The sequence below is a fragment of the Oryx dammah genome, unplaced genomic scaffold, assembly GCF_014754425.2.
Source record: "Oryx dammah isolate SB20612 unplaced genomic scaffold, SCBI_Odam_1.1 HiC_scaffold_21, whole genome shotgun sequence".
In the NCBI taxonomy this organism is placed as follows: Eukaryota; Metazoa; Chordata; class Mammalia; order Artiodactyla; family Bovidae; genus Oryx; species Oryx dammah.
In genome coordinates, this window is record NW_024070205.1 from 24,526,591 (window position 1) to 24,551,251 (window position 24,661).

The 24,661-nt window shown below is 46.5% G+C and overlaps 1 protein-coding gene across 2 annotated transcripts in view; it reads left to right on the forward strand.

Moving 5' to 3' along the window:
* KIAA0040 (KIAA0040 ortholog) overlaps positions 1–22,307 on the forward strand; it is a 40,874-nt gene extending 18,567 nt beyond the window's left edge. For both annotated transcript variants that reach the window (XM_040263924.1, XM_040263926.1), the window contains exon 3: positions 18,836–22,307. In XM_040263924.1, the coding sequence (XP_040119858.1) occupies positions 18,968–19,273 (306 nt within the window). In that variant the 5' untranslated portion in view covers positions 18,836–18,967 and the 3' untranslated portion in view covers positions 19,274–22,307. The remainder of the gene's footprint in view (positions 1–18,835) is intronic.
* Positions 22,308–24,661: the final 2,354 nt, after the last annotated feature.

The following is a 24,661-nucleotide window of genomic DNA, read 5'->3' on the forward strand; positions in this document are numbered from 1 at the left end:
CGACTAGCAGAAGAAGGACTATACATCCTGACCGTTTTGCCCTATCAAAATGTTCCCACCCAATGTTTTATTTCTTCAAGATACTGATACTTTGAGGGTTGGTCTGATAAAATATATATACGTACATACACTGGGCTGATAAAATACACATACACACATAGGGCTGCTAAGGAAAGATAAAGCTTAAGGCTGGTGTAGAGCCTGCTGGGAGAGAAGGTCAGAGTTCCCTGGCCTCTCCCACCATCTCCCCCACCTCCCATTGGCCTCATATACTTTCCAGAGTGTCTTCCATAATACTTTGAGGTCTCCAGGCAAGGATGGAGCAGAAGTGGTGGATAGGGAAGACGGGGTAAGGCTGAGGGAAGAAAGTGTGTGTGCGTGTGTGCATGCGCTCTTTAGGAAAGTGTGTGTATGTGTGTGCGCGCACTCTTTAGGAACTCTCCTACCCCCACAATCCCCAGCTTAAGCAGTTTCTTCCATCCATACTCCCAAATCACTCATGGGCAATGCCTGCAGCCTCCTTTGGGAAGGTCATTTCAAAGGTGGAGAAGAAAAGACATTGATATGGGGGTGGGGGGTGCAAAGGCAGGCGAACTGAAGGTATCAGGGATAAAGCAAAGCCAGTGGCAGTTCCAGAATTCCTCTAGAACAGGACTTAGGGATAGCGATCTATTTGCACAGAAGCACCTAAAACTGCATTTGATAAGACTGAGCAGATGTCACCTGTATCAAAGAAAGAGGGTACTGAGGCAAAAAAGGGGGTATTACTTGCCTGGGTGGGTGCTCCATCAATGATTTAGCACATTCATATATATCTTCTACGTTCACCAACAGTTATTTATCAAAATGGTTAAAATACATCTTGATGTTGGGGATACAGATATAAATGCATACAGACAGGAAGTGAAGATTCATCCCCCAGTAACATCAACTCCTCCGCACTACCCGCCCTCTGTGGCCCAAAGTCTGACGAACCTGAACTGTTTCCACACCGTGCATTCCACAGGGGTGAGGTATGACTGGAATGAGAATATTTCTGCTCACTCCCTCTAAGACTTGGCCTTTACATTTTAAGCCTTAATATTACATCAAGGTAGCTTTCAGCTTTTAATTGCCCTGAACTTTTGTTAACATTAAATGAAGGGAAGAAATGGAAAGGAAAATAAAATTGTATCTGTATTGCTTCTGAGTTGCATAATTGTATATTTTTGCCACCCCATTAGTTTTCAACTATTCCAGCCTATAAACCTCTCCCCCGCCACCACTGAGGAAAATAAATAAGTCAGTCATTCAGCTATTGCTGCAAAGTTTGCCAAACTCTGAGTTCTCTAATATTAAAGAGAGTGATGCAACTTTAAATCCAGAGTCTATTTTTTAATTACCACCTGTGGGAGACCCTGAATCACACAAGTGCTTGGCTGTCTTCTTGCTTTTTCTAAAAACATACCTTCTCTCTAAGCAGATATGACGTTAAACAGCAGTTATAGGAGTCAGCCACAGACTGTGTCCCCTTTATTTGGGGACCACAGAAAGCACTGCCCCTCCTCAATCACTTCTAACTCCAAGATGACCTCAGAGCCTCAGCTCACACTTTCCAAAAATAAAACTGTACTTCGGCACTTTACCACACCCACCAAAATTGGCTCCAAAATTTTTTACCAAATAATTTGGAAGAGTGAAAATAAGAACAGTATAACCCAGGTATGTCACTGTAACCATGACTACAGGTTTTATTAGCACTAATATAAGGATGTGGTCAGATTGGATATATACAGACAGCAAACACAAGCCTGTGTGGTGTCAGAGTGTGTGCCCATAAATTCTCCAAATTGGAAACGTGGCCCTTAATGACTATGATTCATGAAGGACCTGGGGCAGGCGGGGGTGAGGATGGAGGGAGGGTGAGAGGGTTGAGGGAGGAGATTTAGGGTGGAGGGCTGCATCAAGAAGGGAAGTCAAGGTTCTAATTTTAGCTGTAATTCAGCTTTTGAATACAGTCCTCTAACATGTCCCTACCTTGCATTTAGACTGCGGTTTTCGCAGTGTTCTTTGACGTACCTTGTCTGTTGTTCACAAGTCTTGACAGATATCTGAGATGGCTAATAGCTGCAGTTCTCAGAAGAAAAAGGGGCTCAGAAAGCTTAACTGATCTGCCCAAGGTCAGAAGCTTGGAGGACAAGTGAGCCCAGAACTAGAACTGGTTCCTCTTAATATTCTTTCCACCGCACCCCTCTGCCAGCCTTTTATATCCTGCTTGGGACATTTGGATATGTATTCATTCCTCTTGCAAACATCCCTCATCCTTATCATTTGTTTAATTAGCCAGAAACCAAGATCAATCCGTCAAACTGGAGGTTGACAGCTGGAAAGTAAGGCTTGCCTTTCATCCTCATCTCTTTTTCAAGACCCCTGCCTGGCTTCCGGCTACACAGATGACAGCACAAAGAATAGGCAGTGTAGTCCCTATTCTGGAGGGAGTGTGTGGTCTTGGGGTTACAAAGTTTAATATGCCTCCAGGGACCAGGTAGGTGTCAGGACTGGGTGAAGCCGGCAGGGTCGGGACTGGGGTACACGTTAGGAGAACATCGGTCCTTCTAATGCTCCAGCAGATATGAGAGGTTAGTGTAGCCCAATTTTAGGACTCACTAAAGAATGAGAATTGTATATGAAATCAGAGGAGGAAAATTTAAATAAAACAGAAGTGCCTAAGGGTTGGATATAGCTCCTGGGCTGTCAGTGAGCACTCTAAGGAGTTTTATGCCTTTAGATCCCCAGCACCCACTGTCGAGTGTGACATATTACACTTCTCTTATATTTCTTCCCTGGGCTTCCCTGGTGGCTCAGAGGTTAAAGCGTCTGCCTCCAATGCGGGAGACCCGGGTTCGATCCCTGGGTCGGGAAGATCCCTTGGAGAAGGAAATGGCAATCCACTCCAGTATTCTTGCCTGGAGAATCGCATGGATGGAGAAGCCTAGTAGGTTACAGTCCATGAGGTTGCAAAGAGTCGGACACAACTGAGTGACTTCACCTTCACCTATATTTCTGGTCGTATTAAAATGTGAGCCCCTTAGGGTCACAGGAAGTATCTTAGTTCATCAAGGGTGTGTCCACAGAGTGTGGCACACATGCCAGGCTTTCAAATGCTTGACAGGTGAATGATTGGTGAATACGCCTTCATCCTAGAACAGAGGGTCCAGAGACTGAAGTCCTCTGGAGAATGGCAGTTCTAGAGCATAACATTTATGGCAGGGTCTTCTGCACTTTAGTAGCTCCATTGTTGTTCAGTTGCTCGGTCATGTCCAGCTCTTTGTGACCCCATGAACTACAAGTTTTGTCCGTTCACATGAAAAGTGATCAAACTGTACACCAGACTTCCCTGTCCTTCACCATCTCCTGGAGTTTGCTCAAACTCATGTCCATTGAGTCTGTGATGCTATCCAACCATCTCATCCTCTGTTGCCCCCGTCCCTCTCACCCTCAGTATTTCCCAGCATCAGGGTCTTTTCCAGTGAGCTCTTCCCATCAGGTGGCCAAAGTACTGGAACTCCAGCTTCAGCATCAGTCTTTCCAGTGAATAGTCAGGGTTGAGTACCTTTAGAGTTGACTGGTTTGATCTCTTTAAGTCCAAGGGACTCTCAAGAGTCTACTCCAGCACCACAGTTCAAAAGCATCACTTCTTTGGCGATCAGCCTTCTTTATGGTCCAGCTCTCACATCCATATATGACTACATGTCATCTGGCTAACATGGAGCAGTTGGAGGGCATGTCCCTGCTAGTCAGGGCCTGACAAAATGTGCTCCACTGGAGAAGGGTATTGCCAACCACTTCAGTTTTATTATTGCCTCAAGAACCCTATGAATGGGCAAATAACTTGGTCTCCAATAGCCTCAGTTTCCTTATCTGTATAATGGGGATTTAAAAGACTCACCTCCTGCATTCTTGAATGAGGTCATGTCTGTTGAGCCTTGATTACACACAGAGTTGGGCACTTAGTAAGAACACAACCAATGGTGGCTTTTGGATTCAACAGATCATTCCCTGTTCCTGTGAAAGGTGATAAGACATTATGCCAACCCTCTGTTTTTGAGGCTTTGGCCTCTGAGGTCTCTGTGTTAAAAGAGGTTAGTCAAAGGAAAACAAGTGAGCATTCTATCTTAAATGAAGAGGAGAAAGTTGATAGTGATGGACAAGACAAGGTAGCCCTAAGAAACTAGATCCTGGATGTCGAGAGGGCTGAAAGAAGGGTGGCAGCTAAGAATGAATGGAAATAAAATTAATGAGAGAGCAGGGGAAAGGCAAATGAGTCTGCCTTGACTCCTAGGATTGGCTGATTCACTTCTTAAACCAGTTCACAGTAAAAGTGATCAAACTCTGCAAAAACTCTATGAATTCTGTAATGAATGGCTGTTTTTACCTTTCACACAATGAGTAGTATAATAAATAGAGTGCTATATGGTTTTCAAGGCAATTTTAAGGCTCCCACTGTGTGAAGTGTACTTAGGCAATATGCTTTACACACATTGTCTTTTTACATATCATTCATTCACTCACTCATTCATTCATTCATCCATTCAACAAATACTGCCAGTCCACTTTCTGCCAGGCACTCTGTGGGGTATAAGGAATAAGACAATGTAGTACAGTGGAAAAAACACCTCGCCTTCTGAGAAATGTGCTAATAGCTAATATTTGTGTTTACAGAAGAGAAAACTAAACTCAAAGTGCTTAAGTGGATGTTGCCCAGACTCCAAGCTGGTGTTAGTGAAGGACGCAAAAGTCCTGACTTTGTTGCTTTTTGGTTGAGGAGAAGAAAACTCAAGTTTCCTTGATGATCTAGGGATGTAAATATGAGGAAGTTTATAACTTGCTAACAGGCTGGGGATATTATATTCAATCACATTTAGCACTTTGGGAATTTTCAGAGACACAATTTTTAGTGTTTACTCCTAACAGTGACTGAAAATGACTAATTACTGTCAGAGTCTATGACATGCATCCTTGGGAGACAATGTAATTAGGCAAGGCAAGAGAGAAATGAAAGGAAGAGAGAGGGAGAAAGAGTAAAGAATAAAGTGGCTAGAGATTTTAGGCCATCCATAACAGAAAGTCAAAGAAAGCCCAGATAAAAACCCTTTTAAACTCTTTTCATTGTCCTTAAATTATTCTCTAATTATTTTCCACACATCATCTTTGAGTAGAGAGAAGGTCTTTTTCCTCTGCTGTATTTCCTAGCATAGCTTAATTAATACTTGATTGATTGAAAGATCGACTCATTTGAACCTGGAGTGAAATGGAGCTTTTTAATTTTCTTTTCTGCTGAACCTGAAATAGAGCATATAGTAATTAGGGAAGGATCCCTTGTTATCAGAAAGTCACAGCCACGATGAGCAATTTGTAACAGAGCGAAAGGAAGGTAGATGATTATTTGGGACCTGATAAAGCATACTCCCCACTCCCTACTGCTTTCAGTGATATGCAAGTTTCTTGATCATTATTTCCTCCTTGAAAGAGTTTCTTGGCCAGGGATCTGTCTGGACAGTGGGCTAAATGGTGGGTTAATTGTCATCGAAGTCTGACCACAGACGTGACTGATGGCCTCTACTCTATGCCTTTCATTACCCTGGCTCTCTCCTCCAAAACCTGGATTGACTAATTTACTTTTTTTTTTCAAGATCTCTTGAGTTAATCAGCATTTCATTCATTCATTCATTCATTCAGGGACGTGTTCAACTCTGGGCATCTAAACAGAATAAAACAGGCAAGGACCCAGTTCTCACTGAACTCATTTAGCAGAGCAGGCAGACAGTCCCTAAATGCATACGCCACAGTGACAAGAGCACTACATGTGAATGAGAAACTTCAGAGGAGGAGGAACTACCAGTGCTGTAAGACAGGATGGCGTGGTAGAGATTCATTGGGGGCTTGGCCTCTCGGATGACGGTTAAGCAAGACTTCCTATTGAGCTAACATCTGAGGTTACAGTAGGTAGAAATGCCTTTGTGTGGAGCTCTGCATGTTATGAAGCTGTTGATCACGCCAAGATCTCAGAGAAAATGGACTGACGGGATTAACAAGTTCCTGCAGCGTGGACAACTCTGAAGTAGGTGTGTCCAGGGCATGGTGAGTGAGGAGGGGAGTACAAGACAAGATTAGAGACGGAGGCAGGGCCAGTGATGGAGGCATGTCTGGGGTACAGCAAGGAGTCGGTTTGACTCCATAGGCATTGGGAAGCCGTGGTGGGTGGGGGCAACGTGATCTGGCTCACATGGGGAGAAGAGGCCATAAACAAGGAAGAGCAGAACCAGAGAGAATGGTTAGGAAGCTGAGCAGTAATCCAGGCGAGGGTTGATGGCGACCTAGCCACGACATGGAGAGAAGTGGACACATGTGGGATATGTTTTAGAGAGAGAGGCCATGGGAGTGCTGAGGGGTGGGAGTGCTGTGAAATCAGGGGGCATACATGAGCCTCCTGGGGCTACTGTGATGAAGCACCGCAGGCTGGGCACTTTAAACCACCCAAGTGGGTTGCCTCATGGTTCTGGGGGCTAGAAATCTGAGATCAAGGTGTTAGGAGGGTTGGGTCCTTCTGAAAGCCATGAAGAGAGGATCTGTTCCAGGCCCCTCTCCTTGGCTTGTCAATGGCCATCTTCTCTCAGATTCCCTTCATGCTGTCTTCCCTCTGTGCAAGCCCACCTTTATGTCCAATTTCCCCTTTTCATAAGGAAACCAGTCATATTGGATTATAGACCCACTTTACTCCAGTATGACTCATCTTAACTAATTTATTGATACATCTCCAAAGATGCTGTGTCCAATTAAGAGGTCATATTTTGAGATAGTGGTTAGCTCTTCAACATAAACATATACTCTATATATGTGTGTGTGTGTATGTATAATTCTTTGTGCTGTTCTGCCTTTTAATTTTTCAAAGAAAACAAATAATTATAGTCAGACAAGGGCTGTGATGGGAGGTTATTGGCTCCAGGAGAGCTCGAGAAAGAAATGAGTTTGGGGAGGTTTTTGGGCAGAGGTTTTTGGTTACAGAAGACCTCCCAATGGAGTCTGGAAGGACAAGGAGTTCCCCTGTGAATGCACCGAGGGGAGAGGTGAGAAGCTGCTCCAGGCAGATGGAAGAGAGCATGTGGCAGTGTGAGAGAGCAGGATGCTTGGGAGAGCCTGAGGGAATGTGGCAGTGGAGGCGGTGGCTGGGGTGGGAGCAGGAACCACCAGCTCACAAGCGCTTTGTTCCGCTTGCTAAGGAGTCAGGATGATCGTACAAGTAACGAAGAGCCAAAGGCGGGCTGAGTGGGGGAGCATGTTCAGTTCAGTTCAGTAGCTCAGTCGTGTCCGACTCTTTGTGACCCCATGAATCGTAGCATGCCAGGCCTCCCTGTCCATCACCATCTCCTGGAGTTCACTCAGACTCACGTCCATCAAGTCCATGATGCCATCCAGCCATCTCATCCTCTGTCGTCCCCTTCTCCTCCTGCCCCCAATCCCTCCCAGCATCAGAATCTTTTCCAATGAGTCAACTCTTCGCATGAGGTGGCCAAAGTACTGGAGCTTCAGCTTTAGCATCATTCCTTCCAAAGAAATCCCAGGGTTGATCTCCTTCAGAATGGACTGGTTGGATCTCCTTGCAGTCCAAGGGACTCTCAAGAGTCTTCTCCAACACCACAGTTCAAAAGCATCAATTCTTTGGTGCTCAGCCTTCTTCACAGTCCAACTCTCACATCCATACATGACCACAGGAAAAACCATAGCCTTGACTAGACGGACCTTAGTCGGCAAAGTAATGTCTCTGCTTTTGAATATGCAATCTAGGTTGGTCATAACTTTTCTTCTAAGGAGTAAGCGTCTTTTAATTTCATGGCTGCAGTCACCATCTGCAGTGATTTTGGAGCCCAAAAAATAGTCTGGCACTGTTTCTACTGTTTCCCTATCTATTTCCCATGAAGTGATGGGACCGGATGCCATGATCTTCGTTTTCTGAATGTTGAGCTTTAAGCCAACTTTTTCGCTCTCCTCTTTTACTTTCATCAAGAGGCTTTTTAGCTCCTCTTCACTTTCTGCCATAAGGGTGCATATCTGAGGTTACTGATATTTCTCCTGGCAATCTTGATTCCAGCTTGTGTTTCTTCCAGTCCAGCATTTCTCATGATGTTCTCATGATGGGGGAGCATGACCCCATTCTAATTTTAGGAGATGAACTGAAGAAAGGAAAAACTAGAGATGGATCTGAGGGCTCGAACAAATGCAGTGACAAGGCGGGTGAAGAGGAGGGCGCCTCTGCTCCTCCGATCCTCCCTCTGCTCCTCCACCCTCTGCCTTCTGTGCTCATGCTGCCAGAACTCCTGGTCACCTTGGGTGCTCCCAGGCTCCCACTCCCTCCTAGACTGTGCCAAGCTCTTCCCCATGTCCGGGCCTTCACCCTGCTGCTCCCACCTGTGCACAGGTAGACCCTTGTCATCCCTCAGACCTCAGCTGAGGCCGTGCTGACTGGGTCCTTTATAGTATCAATAGCATCTCTTGGTTTCCGTGTTTGTGTACCTGTTTACCATCTACCTTCTCCCTGTGGAAAACAAGTGGCTTTACCATACCTGTATCATTCCTTACTACATCCACATGCAGTGCCTAGGGCAGCGTTGACTCGCACTAGGAGTTCATGGAATGCAGAAGGAAGAAGGGGGGTGCAACAGAAAGACAGTCTGGGTTTTTTTTTTTGGCGGGGGGGGAACAGAGGCTCATGTCACACTCTGCCCAGGGATATGAGGTCCCCAGAGATGGTATCCCCATCCTCATATTCTATATTTTAATTCTGAATTGGTTGCTTTGAAAAAGAATGATGAATGGAATGGAGTTAAGAGCCCCCTTACTATAGGAAAACTAGGGAAAGGAGAAAAAAATGCCTTTTAAAGGAGAGCTAAGGAATGGTGGCACCCAGGCAAGTAGAGATTGGGTAGGGGACTCACACACTCCCCCATGAAAGGGTAGCTTTCAAATAATAACACAGTAAGAGGACATAACACGACTTCCCTGGTGGCTTGGTGGTAAAGAATCCACCTGCCAGTGCAGGAGATGTGGGTTTGATCTCTGGGTTGGGAAGATCCTCTAGAGAAGGAAATGGCAACCCACTCCAGTATTCTTGCCTGGAGAATCCCAGGGACAGAGAAGCCTGGTGGGCTATAGTCCCTGACATCACAAAGGAGTCAAACACAACTTAGTGACTAAACAACAACAATAGCAACAAAGTCATGGCTCCAGAACCATCCCAAGCTCTAAAAAGGCAAACAAAATGAGCACCAGCTAAGGAGTCAGGGTGTTTTTTCGGCTGCCCTATTCATTTGGGGTCAGATAATAAGGGCACATGTGTCTGTTGTCAGGCGTGGTACCAAGAGGTTTTACATTTACTGACTCACTTGTTTTCACAACAGCCTATTATTATCAGCTTCATTTTACTATGAAGAAAGTGAGCCCCAGAGAGAGAAGCTGAGTAACCTGCCCAATGGGATAGACAGTGAGTAGCAGTCAGGATTTGAACCAAGGCTATTTGGTCCCGTAACCTGCACTCCGGAGCACTTAGCTAAACCCCTCTTGGGTGGAAGCTGCACTAGGAGAGACCTGCTAACTGGATCACATATTTGTTATAATCATTACCAATGTTAGCTTTTTGTCACCTGTATGAGTCAGGATGGGTTAATTGCTATGTCAAATAATTCTTAAATCTCAGTGGCTTCCCCCCACAAAGCTTTCTTTCTCTTCCACTGTTCGCTGTAGTCAGCAAGGTGCTCTGCAGCAGTCATTCAGGAACATCTCCTACTTCTGCAGTCCCAGGGGCCCTGGAGTCCTTCCCTGGGCCCTGTGTGTTGGCCAGCCAGTGAGCAAGCAGAGAGAGAACGTGAAGGACCTCAAGAGAGACTTCAGGACCCAGGTCCACACTCTGTTGTCCAGGACTCAGTCCCATCCCCAGGGGTGTCAGGGGGCTGAGAGACATAGGCTGTCCTGAGCCCAGGATGAGGACATAGTGTACATCTTGTCAACCGCTGTCTCAGTCTTACCTGCAAGGACTTCTATACGGGATACCTGACTGGGGTGGGGGGTCATGCTGGGAGTCAGAAGACATTGGTTCTGGTCCTGATCTCACCAACTGTCTGACCTCCAGCAAGACACAGCCTCTTCTGGTCCCAGATTCCTCATCACTAAAGTGAAGGAACTCAACCACATGACCCATCTCTGGATTCTTCCAACTCAGGAAGTCTGTCTGACAAAGCATCACTTCATTATTTTTAATAACCATAGTGCCTTAATCGTTTCTGTATTGATGACCTATTGGTGCTTTTGTTCAAAATTGCAACCATAATTATAACATTGATTCTGAAGGTAAACACTACCAATTTTCCTCTAATACTCACTATCCAGTTCCACACCATACATGCATATTCTGCAGGGTGGAGGAAGAAGCTCCAACCTGGACTATACTTAAAGCAATTAATTAAATTGGGGGAAATACAGATCTCTATTTCATCATGCCTTAAGCCAGGTTTAAGTCATAAAGTCACATTCCACTAGCAGATTATTTTCTGGAATCTGACACTTTTTGTACAAAACAGTGCTTACATCTATTAGAGGGCATCTGAGCATGCCAGGTTAGGAAGGTGAGAACCGTGAAGAAATATCTACCCAGAGCGGCAGAGTTAGTAACTGCCGACTGAGGTTCCAGCCGTGCCCTCGCTGCCAGAGAGCCTTGGTTTCGGAAGTGTGTGATGTTGTCATAACCAAAGGGATTCTACAAGGACTGCAGGGTGGATCTGAGAGCTGGGCAAGGTTTGGGCAGGCAGGATACAGAGCCCTGGGGCTGAATAAGATGCTTTATACCCCCAGGAGAGATGGTGGGAGTCTTAGAGCCTATTGGATGGGATTCCTATTTTAGAAAAAAGAAAAATATATATATATATATATAGCAGAGTTGGACACCAGAGAGGAGACTAGGGTTAGAAGACGACGAGCAGAGCACAGCCCAGAGACAGTCCTTGGTCCCTTGGCCTGACAGTTCCGCTACTGTGTCGGCTGAAGAACGCCCAAGTCAGGCCACGTGTCCCACCTGCTATCACCACCCTCAGCCTTGTCCAGGTGCCATTTTCCCTCATCAGTTATAATCATCTCCTCCTGCTCCCACTCTCGGCAATTTGTTCTCTCACCCCACTGACAGTGTTCTTTATAAAACACGGGTCTAGCCTATTCCCTCCTTGCTTGAAACTCCATGGCCCTTTTGTACACACCAGCCATTGATGTGGCTTAGCCAGCCCAGCGGGTGTGGGGCCACCTGCTTCAAGGGCTTCCTGTCACCCCCATCACCCTCCACACACCCTGCGGCTACATCCAGCCACACTGTCCTTTCAGGGCCTTTTCGGGGAAAGCAACGGGCCCAACTGTTCATCTGCAAAAACAAAGCACAGTGAACACATTATTTCCTGTGTTTCCAGACTTTGGGGAGGGGGGACACTTTATCAAGTGTTAACAACTGAACTCATTGCTTGAAATTTAGAGGCACTTCATCTGAAAAGGTATTGGAGAGTTGAAGATAAACACACCACACATATTACTTGAAAGTGCTTTAGATAAGTTTAGTCTGTTTTGAGACTTCTCAGACACCTTGACCACATGATTGCTGTGGTTCAGGCCTTAGCAAAGCCATCCTTGCCTAGTGCCTGCCCCAGCCTCCCTGATGGGCATCACTCATTTTCTCAGCATCCCAGACTTCTCCTTTGTAGCACTTTCTATGTTATACTTGCACACCAGTCTTCGGGCTTCTTTGCTTCCCACATTGGACTTTGAGCATAAGAAGGACAAGGACTGATCTTGCCTATTTCCTGGATACCCGGGATTCAACCCACTTCCTGGCATGTAGTAGGTGATGCCTAAGTAGTCACAGAAAGGATGAGCAGATGCTGTCCTGTTTGTCATTTCTTTTGCATCTCTTTCCCTTAATCCCCTCCAGGCCAGCAGGTTTACTCCTTCCCCAGTGCTTCTCTCATGCCCTTAACACAGAGCTTGACCACAGGACTCATCACCTTGTGCTTCTGCTATTTCTGTCTCTCCTCCTTACAAGACAGGAAGGAGCTCAGGGTCTGAGTACACAGGGTCAGACACAGTGGGTGTTCTGTGAATGTCTATTGCATTGATCTATGACCTCAAAAATCACTAAGGACAGTGACTGCAGCTAGGAAATTAAAAGACGCTTGCTCCTTGGAAGAAAAGCTATGACCAACCTAGACAACATATTCAAAAGCAGACATCACTTTACCAACAAGGGTCGGTCTAGTCAAAGCTATGGTTTTTCCAGTAGTCATGTATGGATGTAAGAGTTGGACTATAAAGAAAACTGAGTGCCGAAGAATTGATATTTTTGAACTGTGGTGTTGGAGAAGACTCTTGAGAGTCCCTTGGACAGCAAGGAGATCCAACCAGTCCATCCTAAAGGAGATCAACCCCGAATGTTCATTGGAAGGACTGATGCTAAAGCTGAAACTCCAATACTTTGGCCACCTGATGGGAAGAGCAGATTCACTGGAAAAGACCCTGATGCTGGGAAAGATTGTGGGCAAGAGGTGAAGGCAGCAACAGAGGATAAGATGGTTGGATGGCATCACTGACTCAATGGACATGAGCAAACTCAGGGAGAGAGTGAAGGACAGGGAAGCCTGGCATGCTGCAGTCCATGGGGTTGCAGAGAGTCAGACATGACTTGGAGAATGAACAACAACAATGACCTCCAGGAAAGCAGCTCTGGCCCAGATGCCCTGACTACACTAGAGCCAGAAGTGACCCCCAGGGAGGCTGCCCGCTTCAGGCCTCAGTGCTGCCGCATATGAAGATGAACCTCTTCCCCACCTCTCCTTGCCCATGATCCATCCATTCTCTCATCAGCACACGACTCCTGAACGTATAGAAAAGGGTCATCACCTCAGCCTGCTCATTCAGCAGTTTTTGAACCTGATAACTATCCAGAAACACTTGGGTTGTTTGTTATAAACATAAATATCTGGGCATTTCCTAGACCTACAGAATCAAAGTTTCCAGGAGTGTAATTCAGGCACTTGAATCTTTAACCCCTTTGGTGACTCTCAGGTCAGCCAGCGTGGCCAGAGTCAGAGGCCAGAGAGGAGACTAGGGCTGCCCTCCTGAGATCCTGTCATCACCTGAGATCCATGGGTGAGGAGATAACGCAAGTACAGTGATCACCACAACACAAGGTATGGGCTCAATGGAACAAGTGAGGAAAGGCCCAAGGCAAAGTCTCTGTCCCTTTGCCCCCAGGGTACAATGATGAGATGGCCCCCACACATACTCAGGAGTCTACAGCTGCAGCAGAGGAATCTTTTAAGGTTCTGAAAGAGACCTGACCCTCCTGCTTCACCCTACCCATTATAAGAAGGCCAAAGATTTAAACCATATGGAAAGCACTCTGGAGAAGGTCTCAGGGATTTCAGTTGGCTGCCATTATGATCCTTATTAACATTTCTAGAAAGTATTTGCTATCCAATAGACCCTATTCTCCAGCTTTACATGTATTATTTCACCTAATAGAAATGACTAGAGGCTGGTGCAAAGAAGAATGCCCTGCCCCTTTCTTGGGGAGTTCCAGAGGAAACAGCAGTCTGTGGGCCAGCCTTGGACATGACTCTGGAGCAGGTCTTTGATGTCAGGGATGGACCAGTCATCCCTGTGGCAGGAGCCATCCCTGTACATTTCCAAGGGTTCCAAAGTCTGGAGAGAGGCCAGAGCCGGCAGGGGACTAGGTGCTCTGCCCAGGCCTCGTTTTATGAGCTCAACAGTCCTCCAGACACTATCAAATGTTCCCCAATGACCCTTCTCCATTCCTGTTGCTGAAAGCCAGAGTCTAGAATTACAGCCACAGAACTGCTGAACGGCCCTAAGCAGGGAGGTCACTGTGACGACCTTTGCATTTGAATGGAGTAGGGGTCCATGGTTCTTTGGCCATGAAGACTGGGCTAGAGGTGAGAGATGGGGAAGAAAAGCTCAAGGCTAGAATTAGTCCACTGTTATCTGGAGTTCACTCACTACTTTGTAGATTATGTTTCATAGTGTTGTACAGTTTACAAAATGCATTAAACACATTGAGCTCTTAATCTTCACAACCTCATTACAAGGGAAGCTTATTAACTGCATTTTGTAGCTAGCGTTTGGTAACTGGCCAAGGTCACAAGAGTTAACCCAGGACTCAAACCCCCAGGTCTTCTGGCTCCAGGATCTCTGTTCACCATCAATACCTCACATGCAGGCAGAAAGAAATTTGTGGGAAGAATGAATGAATGACTCTCTCTCAGCTAAATACTAAGGAGGATATAGAGATGAATACTACTTGGTTTCCGGAAAACTGAAAGAAACTTCTCCCCTCTTCTCTCTCCTCACACCCACCCCCACAGCCACAATCAAGGTTGGTTAGCACCTACTGCCGATTTTACCAGAAGAGATGAAGTATTTTTTAGTGTCAGCAACACTTGAGAGCTGACAAAAGGATGGGGTCTCCCAGAGGGCATTTCTAGGCCGAAGTGTGGCTCCTTTTGCAAAAAACATTCCACAGAAGCTCTGACTTTTTTAATTCATACCACCAAGGAGATATTTGATTGTTTCCTGGAAATGCTAATAATGCAAAGCTCATAAATAATAATGAAATGCTATAGATTAGCAGAGCTCAGCAAGGAACCTGGGGGGTGGGGGTTGCCTAGAAGAGAATTCTTAGATTAAAAAATATAAAGAATACCTTTTAATCGAATTTTCCCCAGACAGGGTTCCCAAGTGTTAATGAATATTCTCTTTGGCCATATGGAGAGTAGACTCAAATAAGTACCTTTAGGAATCCAGAAGCTAATTATTGACTTAGCTTTTGCTTGAAAAGAAATCTGTTTATTCACATGGCTATTTTAGGTGCCATGGGATGGATGAGTTTGAGCCAAAGTTGGGAGGGATGGGAGGGCCTGGAATGTTTAAATAAAGACATAATTCAAATGCATGCTTTTATTTCATCCAACTAAGCAACCTAAGCTGGAATTTGCTTCTTCTTCTTGTCTATTGACATGATCCTTTGATGATACTAAGTCCTGTGAAATGTACGAGCCTCCATGATATCAAAAACTATATCTTTGTCATTCATTCCTGAATCCTCAACACCAAACACAGTTTGTGGTACATATCAGGTGTTCAATAAATGTTTGCTAAATGGCTGAAGTGCTCTCTTAAAACATCTTCCAGAGCTTTCCAGACCCTCTTATCTTTCCCTGAAGGGCAGCTCTAATCACAATATTGTCCTATTATGTGCTAAGTCATCTCTGACTCTTTGTGACCCCAAGGGCTGTAGCCCACCAGGACTCTGACCATGGGATTCTCCAGGCAAGAATACTGGAGTGGGTTGCCATTTCCTTCTCCAGGGGTTCTTCCCAACCCAGAGATTGAACCGGTATCTCTTGCATCTCCTAAAATTGGCAGGAGGATTCTTTACCTCTGGCATCACCTGGGAAGCCCATTGTAGAGCCCCTCCCCACAAAGAAACGCACCCTGTGAAGGTCCTCTCTAACCTGGCCACAGCCTACGGTCCTTCACTCTCCCACCGAGCTCCAGGCTCATCAGAAGGTTCCCTGTTCTCCTGCTGATGTTCTAGAAGTTTCTCTGCCTGGGATCTTTGACATCTTTTTCACACGTCTGTCAAGAGCCTACTTGTCTCTCAAGGTCAAGTGGCTCCACTTTTATGAATACTGCCCTACTGTTCTCCAGGAGCTCCATGACCTTCTCTCTCTGGCCGAACCCAGAGTGGGCCCTGATTCACATATGCTCCCCACAAAGACCAGCACGACCCCAGCACAGGAAAGCTTGTCAGTAAGTGTGGTCTGCTGCTGTCTAATTTGAATCACAGAAATCAGTGCAAGGAGCCTTTGGTTCTCAAAACCGTATGTGTAGGAAGGATCAGCTTAGAGAAAGGCACCCAAAGTCTTCCTACAACAGAACATAAAAATCCCTCTGGGTCAAAAAAACAGGACCATATAAGGCTGAGGTCAAAGCAAAGATTATGGCAAAGGGAGGAGAATCCAGAGGAGAGTGAGGGGTGTGAGAAGGAACAGGCGCCGGGCTGGCCCCGCTGAGGGGTCTGGGGAGACCAAGTGTGGTTTTCCTCTGTAAAGAGCCTGTGCACTTGATGGTGTGCAGGCAGGTCCACGGCATGTGATGTTTCAGACACTGGAGGGGCTCAGGCAAAGCCTGCAGCAAGGACACATAACTTCTCGGGATGCTCATCTTTGTTGCATGTTGAGTTTAAGTTCAGATGCCAGTATGCTTTCTATAAACCTCCCCTTGGGCAGGACTGGATTTTTATTGTATGTATCTTCATGCATTTGTGAGGTATCTGACAATGGGAAATAAATTTCTTTGTAGTCTCTTTTTACAGCAGACAGGGATAAATGTTGACCGGGATAAATGTTTCAGTTGATCTGGGGGATGGCAGAGGATTCTATAAACCCTGGGCTACTTGCCAAAAATGGGTTAATTCCACATGAAGAAATCGGAGGCCCAGAGCCACGCTATGAATGGCTCAGCCCTTGGGGATCTGGAGCCAAGCTTCCCAGAATCCTCAGGGTCAGCTCTGCTACTCACACACCGTGTGACCTGTGCCTGCATCTCTTTGGCTGTAGGATGGGAGGAATAACTGTACCTACTATCATAAGCTTGTGATAAAGTCCAAGACAGTCAACAGGTGCAAGGTGCTTAGAACAGTGCCTGGCATGTAAGAAGTGCCATCTTTTAAAAAACAATTTTATTTATTTAATATGTATTTATTCACCAGCTGCGGCAGGTCTTACTGCATCATGTGGGATCTTTCATTGTGGTGCGTGGACTCCAGAACACGTGGACTCCGAAGCACATGGGCTTAGTTGCCCTGCAGCATATAGTATGTTAAGGTTCCCAGACCATGGATCAAACCCATGTGCCCTGCATTGCAAGATGGATTCTTAACCACTGAACCACCAGGGGAGTCCCATGAGTGCCACCATATAACATGATATCAGGCTCCTTGGGCCCAATGGCACAGAAGCAGGTGCCAATCTATACGACTGCATAAACTGTATAAATAATGTTATGAGGGGGTGGAGCCACATGCCTGCAGACCAGGATGGAGATCCTGGGTGGGGCTTGGATGGACACATGGGCACTGGGTACCTGGGACACCAAGAGTGCATGTTATCCAAGGAATGAGACCTCCAAGCACAACTGCTGGGACAGCGTGTGTAACACACCACCCAGATGTATAACACACACACTTATGCTCCAGTGCAGGACAACCCAATGAAACCTGAATTTCAGAATGACTCTGGACCTAGGTCCCCCCTAGTGCATCCCTCCAATCACAATGCACCATCCAGTTGCTCACTTAAAAGATATAATTCACAGGAAGGTGACTTAGAAAAATATCAAGTAAAATATAAAGTAATGTTACCATCCTTAGTTTTTCTGCTTGCCCGGCAGCCTTGGGAGAGTGCTGGACCCATTGTTCAGAGGTCTGGGTGTTCATCACAGCTTTGTGTGTGATGAGAAACACACATGTGCTTGTGTGTAACCTCACAGACAGGTCACCCCACCACTCTGGGCCTGAGATTCTGCATCTTTAAGTGAGACAGCTGGTCAGGATGATTTCTAAGCTCTCCAGCCTGAAAATCAATGACTTTTCGATCTTTGTCTCCTGAACAATGTTTAATGCCAAAAGGTCTCTTAAAATCCTTTGACTCATGCCTGTCCTCCAAGTCTTGTTTAGACCCAAGAACCTGTGGATTCCAGAACTGAAGGCGCCTCTAAGATCTTACACTTGAGAGCTGAGGCCTGAGATACATGTGGAGAGTTGGAGAAGGTACTATAGGAAGAGGGACCACTCTGGAGAAGCAACCAGAATGCCCAGCTGCAAGCTTGGGCTCAGGATAGGAGGAGGGAGGCAGCCAGGGACCCCCTCCCAGTTTCCAGGCACCATCACTGATCAGCCTGCAAAACTCTTTTCACTGCAAAGAGAGGAACAGGCAGGGAAGGAGACTTGGGAATATTTGGTTGGGGGACAGAGGGACAAGGGTAATGAGGGAGAGAAAGGTAGAAACAGAAAGACCTGGTTTCTCACCCACAGCATGAGGAGTCCTTGCCAGGTCTGAAAGTGGAATGTAAGGAGGGAGGAGACACGGGGCCAGGAAGAAAGCATGAAGGGATCGTGAGAAAAGCAGGAGTGAAACAGGATGAGGACTGATGACCTCTTAGCCTGGGGAGGTCCAGGGCCCCCACGACAGCCAGCAAGACTTGGACATTCTATCTTGTGCTTAAGCTTTCATTAGTGTTAAAAATGACAAATTGTGTTCATGGAAGGTCGGATATGGAGCTGTCCTATGGGGAGTATGTGTTCATCATTTACCAGATAGGCTGAAATGAAGAAAGGTGGAGAACTACTCCTGTAGAGGGTCCAGAGAACCAACCCTGTAACCAGAACACTGTGGGATGCACACACTGATTTATCTAACCATCGTGGAGCACTGCCTATGTGCCAGGTCTGACATGTTATTAACTGTCATATCCTAAGCCCCGAATAGTGTGTACATAGCAAGAATTAGTTAATACATAACTGACTAAATGCATGCATTTATCTTGTTTATTGAGTCTCAATACAATTTCAGTGAACTCTGGAACTCTTTGATTTCCTCCCATTTCCTGAGCCTAAAATCAAAGATGTTATTAAAAATTATAGACCATCCCCACGGCGTCTCTCTTAAATGATCCACTGTTCTCTCTTTAGGTGCTATCTGTGGCCTGCCCAAACCCAGAGCTGGAAGAGAGCTAAGTTCCAAGCGGGCAAGCCTGCATCCTCTCGTGTCCTGCCCTTGCGGGTGGGCTAAGGGGCTCCTCTGGCCCAGGCTAGCCACGCACCATGGAGAAAATCAGCATGTTCTTCAGTGCCATCTGGGACATCATCTCCACCAAACACCAGGAGGGCCTCTTCAACAGCATCTGTCTCGGCATCCTCCTGGGGCTGCCCCTCCTGGTGATCATCACCTTCCTCTTCATCTGCTGCCACTGCTGCTGGAACCGGCCAGGTGAAAATGGCCGACAGCCGGAGCAAAACAAGGGGAAGAAGAAGAAGAAGAAGAAGAAGAAGGCGGCTGAAGAAGACCTCTGGATCTCTGCCCAGCCCAAGCTTCTCCAGATGGAAAAGAGGCCATCCCTGCCTGTCTAGCTAGGCAGGGGGCAGAGGTGTCCTGCCTTGGGAGCTCAGCTGCCTTCCAACCACACCCAACGTGGGGAGCAGAAATCCCTGCAGTGATGAGCTCATGTTCACAGAGGAACTACCCAACCAAGGAGCAAACCTCAGACCGAGTGTCCCCCAGGGCAGGCCTTCCCGGGGAGTATGTGGACAAGTCTTGGGCGCTTTCTCAGCATCTATGTGTCCAATAGCAATGCTCTTTACTGCAGACTCAGGCATGCCTTCCACCCATCTCTGGCACATTCCGTATGCAAAAGCACAAGGAACATTTACCCATACTTCTTGACATATCTCCCAAATGCACACATGCACAACACCACAGGTACCCAGGCAAGTATATTCTGTTCATCAAATGGTCACTGAATGTCTACTTTGAGCAAGGCCCTAAACGAGACAGTTCATTGTCTGCTCTTGGAAAAACATCTCACAGGAAGGCCTGGCAGATCCAGGCCCACATGCACAATTATATAACAAGAGAAGCCTATGTGCTATCAATGCCATACACCACTCAGATTAGAGATGAATGCTCTCCTGTTCCTGTCCCTACATAGCCTTTTACCGGAAATCTTCATATCTGGACATTCCAGCCATCTGGTATCCCCCCATTCCTATATATTGATAAAGACACACCAAGTTCTTGTGCTTCTGGCCTCTCACCTGGGAGAAAAAGTTGAAAAATCAAAAGCTATAATCTTACAACTCATCACCACTGATGGGTGTTTAATGGTATCCAACACTTCTCTTTGAGATGCTACCCCCAGCAAGCCTCCCTCCTCCAAGCAAGAACAAATGGCTTCTGGCCATCTTCATGGCCAGTTTTATGCCATCCACTTCAGTGGACTGCCATTGTGTACCTGTGCAATGTATGTTTCACAGATGGAAACAGGATGCTACCCCTGAGCAAGGGATCTCCTATGAACCCAAAGGTTTTCAGTGGGGAAGGAATTAAGACAATCACTGGTACAGTCTCACAGAAGGCACACTGGAAACAATTACATAAAGTTATCATGGAGGCAAGGCATGTTGCAGACAGGGTGCAGAAGTTACAGAGTTTAAATGAAAGTAGGATGAAGCTATATAGAGATTTATTAATATTTATCTTGAAGCTCAGGCTAGTGCCTTGCACACAGTCGGTACTCACAACTGTCTGTGGATGCTGTCAGATATGTGATGCTATTAAGGGTAAACTTGTAATACCTCACCAAGTCCCCAAGTGACCTTCTCTTCCAAGTGAGCCCATTAATTGCTGCAACAGGTGGAAGTTGGGTATTGAATTCTGAAGGAGGAGGATGCACGCAGGGCCAAGGTTTGGGTTGACAAGTGTGCCCTGAGATCCATAAGGACATGTAAGCTGGCTCCGCGATTAGTTGAGCAGAGTGTCTCCCTACATTCTGGGCTGAGTTTGGGAGGCTGAATTAATCCACTCACAGGGTGAACTGGGTGGTATTTAGATTGTCTCATGACCACAGCACAAAGATGGATAATTCCCCACGTGGGAGCAGGTTGTTTTCTCAGAGTTCATTTGCACATCTGCAGGGTAGCTCTCTTGAAATATTTTCTGACTGAAGCTGTTCTAAATGATGGTGAAATTGCAATTTCACTAATAATGTAGCTAAGCTATGATATTTATAGAAGCAAAAGCTAAATTCTCTAACATTGTTTCATGGAAAATGTCCTCTGTTTGCTCACTTGGGGCAGCTGGTAGTCACCCGCCTTTCAGGTAAAGTCCAGGTCTAGTCCTGAGGAGGCGAGGTGCCTACTGGCAACTGCTGTACCAAGATCTTCTAACGGAACACCCTGTGAAGCATATTGCAGGCCTGCTTTTATTTTAAAACCAGCCCTGTTCCCCCTTCTTGCCCTTAGTGGGCCTAAATACCCCAGGCACTCAGGCCCCTCAGGCATAAACCTCTTTGACCAGCGAAAGAAGCACCCTCTGATGCTCTGTCCCCTTGTCCTGGAGCATCTGGCCATCCCCTTCACCTCCCGGAATAACTGCTCATCTCCCCATACCTCCCACCGCCCAGCAGGCTGAGTTGCTTATTCTGTCTCCAACTCTCAGCCCCTCCTCAAATGGATGACTTCGGGGAGATGTAGATGCTGACGGCTGAGACTGGTGTCAGATACAATCTGGTGTCAGATGCAATCTAGGAGAGCTGATCTCCGGGATCACGGAACCAAAGAAGTACCATAGTTGCCATGGCAACCAGCTGCTAGTCTGAATTAAGACAGCAGTCCGTCGTCATCACCCACGACAAGGCCTCTATCTCCAGATGCCATGCCTCACCATCTTCTATCTGAATGTATCTGCTCCACCTCCAGGTGTGAACACCCAGAAACATGCTTCTCGGTTGCTTCCATAACCCAGGTTTGGAGAGCCAAATGCTTGAAAGAGGCTTCTCTCTTATCCCATCCAGCCTCCTCAACAACCTTCACTGGAGCACCCAGAACAGTGCCCAGTGAGTGAGAGGCCCTCAGACTTTGCTGAATAAGTGCATGTATCAAAGAAGCAAAAAGCAATTATTGGAGTCCACTGCCTTTTCTTCCCACTTCATTGTCATCCTCCTCTCCCCCGTTTTCTTCTCCCATTCCCCTCTCTCTGTCTCTAGGCACCACCCTGGCTCCATCCCTCTCCATCTTCACTTCTCCTTCCCACCCTCTGTACCAGAACTACCACTGACAGCCAGGGGTCCCAGGACTGGAGCTTGCCTGGCCCATCTTGTGGTGGGGAGAGGGGGGTTAGGCTAACAGAGGACAAAAGGGATGGCAAAGAGGAGGCCTCCTAGACTAGCCCAAGCTTAGGGAGGAGTCCCCAGGCCCAGGACTTCTGAACAATCAGAAGAGGTCTTTCTCCCAACTGCTCAATGGATTCGCTTTGGGTTTTTTGGGGGGCGGCAGGAGGAGGGGAAGATATAGAGAAAGGGCAGTCACCTTTTCAAGAATAATATAAATGGTCCACATTATATAGCATTTGTCAGTCTTTTTTTTTCTGGAAAATTTAAATTTAAAATTTAAATGTAAAATTTTTCTGGAAAAAAATTTATTTAAATAAAATACTTTGAAACTAAAAAGCCATGTGTAACCTCCTTACTATGTAAATCAGTTAGTTATTTTCTTGACATTTGGGACTACCTTCTCCCAGAGTTCACCCAGAATGATGGATGGGGCGACTCCCTCTGGGACACCAAAGGCCCAGCCATCCCCAGGCACTATCTTCCCCCTACCAGCAGAGTCAGAGGTCCGAGGACCAGGGGTGAACTCACACCCCACTGTCTGCAGAGCAGACACCTTGGAGAGTAGGCACCCTCAGAGATGCCAGATGCAGAAAAACATACTCATGTTCCTTGGCAACACTTAGAGAACATTCCCATTGATGAGGTCAATCAATGTCCTCTTAAAGAAAAAGGGGGAAAATAGCAAAAACTAAGTAAAAATAGACTCCTGAGTTAAATCTGGTGCTGAGAAGAGAGATCAAAAGTCTCTATAGTAGCAGCAAGGGAGATAGATAGGTAAGTATCTACAGACAGATAAATAGATCAGAGTAGGTAGACTTTATACATAAAGAGATAGACAGACATGTGTATGAATGAATAAATGTGTATCTTTTTTTCTAGTTGGCCGTAGCCTTGCATTGGTTAAGAAATGCAATGAGGACTTCCCTGGTGGTACAGTGGATAAGAATCCACCTGCCAATGCAAGGGACACAGGTTCGATCCCTGGTCCAGGAAGATTCCACATGCCAAGAAGCAAGTAAGACCATGCAGCATAACTAGTGAAGCCTGTGTGCCCCAACTCCTGAGCCCGTGTACTACAGCTACTGAAGCCCACAGGCCTAGAGCCCATGCTCCACAGCAAGAGAAGCCACCACAATGAGAAGACTGTGCACTGCAGCTAGGGTAGCCCTTGCTCTCCATAACTAGAGGAAGCTGGTGTGCAGCTACGAAGACCCGGTGCAACAAAAAATTAATGCATACGATGTGATTAACATTTTTTAAAATGTAATGAGTTAAATGTTCCTGATTCCTCCCTTGATGATGCTAAGCCATCATTAGAGCAAAAACCATCGAGAGCAACGCTGTCCAACAGAACTAGGAATGATGGAAATGTCCACTCCCTGCGCAATATAGTACCTTGAGTGGTGTACAGCTATTTAAATTAATTAAAGTTAAAGAAAGCTAGAGGTCCAGTAGCTGACTTACATCAGCCACATTTCAGTTGCTCAACAGCTGCCCACAGCTGGTGGCCACCATCCTGGAGAACGTGGGCCTAAAAGCTAGTAGGGGGAGCAGTCAGACACACTGGCAAAACACCAGGCTAACTGCACTTCAAGGGCCAGGGAGGGCCTGCACTTCACCTTCCCCACGGCAGGCTGGTATCCCTATGAAAAGTGAAAGTGTTAGTCACTCGGTCACATCCAGCTCTTTGTGGCCCATGGACTACAGCCTGCCAGGCTCCTCTGTCCATGGGACTTTGTTGTTGTTCAGTCGCTCAGTCGTGTCCAACTCTTTGTGATTTTAAAATCATGGGATTTTACAGGCAAGAATACTGGAGTGGGGAGCCATCCCCTTCTCCAGGGGATCTTCCCGACCCAGGGATCAAACCCAGGTCTCCCACATTACAGGTAGATTCTTTACCATCTGAGCCACCAGGGAAGATATTCCTCTAGTTGCAGTCTATTCCTGGGTTTCCTTCCCCATCACACATATTCTACGAGCAATTGAGGACAGAGACCTTTCACTCAGCTCTCTGTTCTTTCCTCCAGGACTTTCAAAACTTCCCACCCTTATGGAGGGAATGTTGTCCAGACTGCATCTGGGGGAGGCGGAGCTGCTGCACACCTGGGTGTTTGCCAGAGTTCAATACCACCAGCTCAGCCCTGATGTTTGGGATATGAATGGACGTGCACAACGCTGTGAGCATTCTCAGCTCACCAGAACGCTCTCCACTGGCCCCTTGCCCTCTGCCCTTAGTACAATTCCTAAATTCAAAGTCATGGGACTACAAAACTGAAAAGAAGAATGCCTTTATCACCACTTGCAGTCTCTGCCAGAGGTTCAAAGGCATGTTTTGAAATACCTGTGACATTTTCATTCAGGAAGGGCTATGTATGCAACTATCTATTAATAACTCCCTCTGGAGGCTATTTGTTCCATTTACATTTTTGACTCTAGTATGTGCCAAGCACACCAGGTAGCCACAATATAAAGGCATTTGGAGGGGCTCACAGCCTGCCTGTGGGAACAGACAAGACAAGAGACCATTCTAGTACAGCTGGTCACTGCTTTCTAAGAGGGAAGTTTCAAAGCTCATGTCCAGTCAGGTAGGGGGCAGGGGTCATCCTGAAGCTGTCACCCAGAAGAGAGC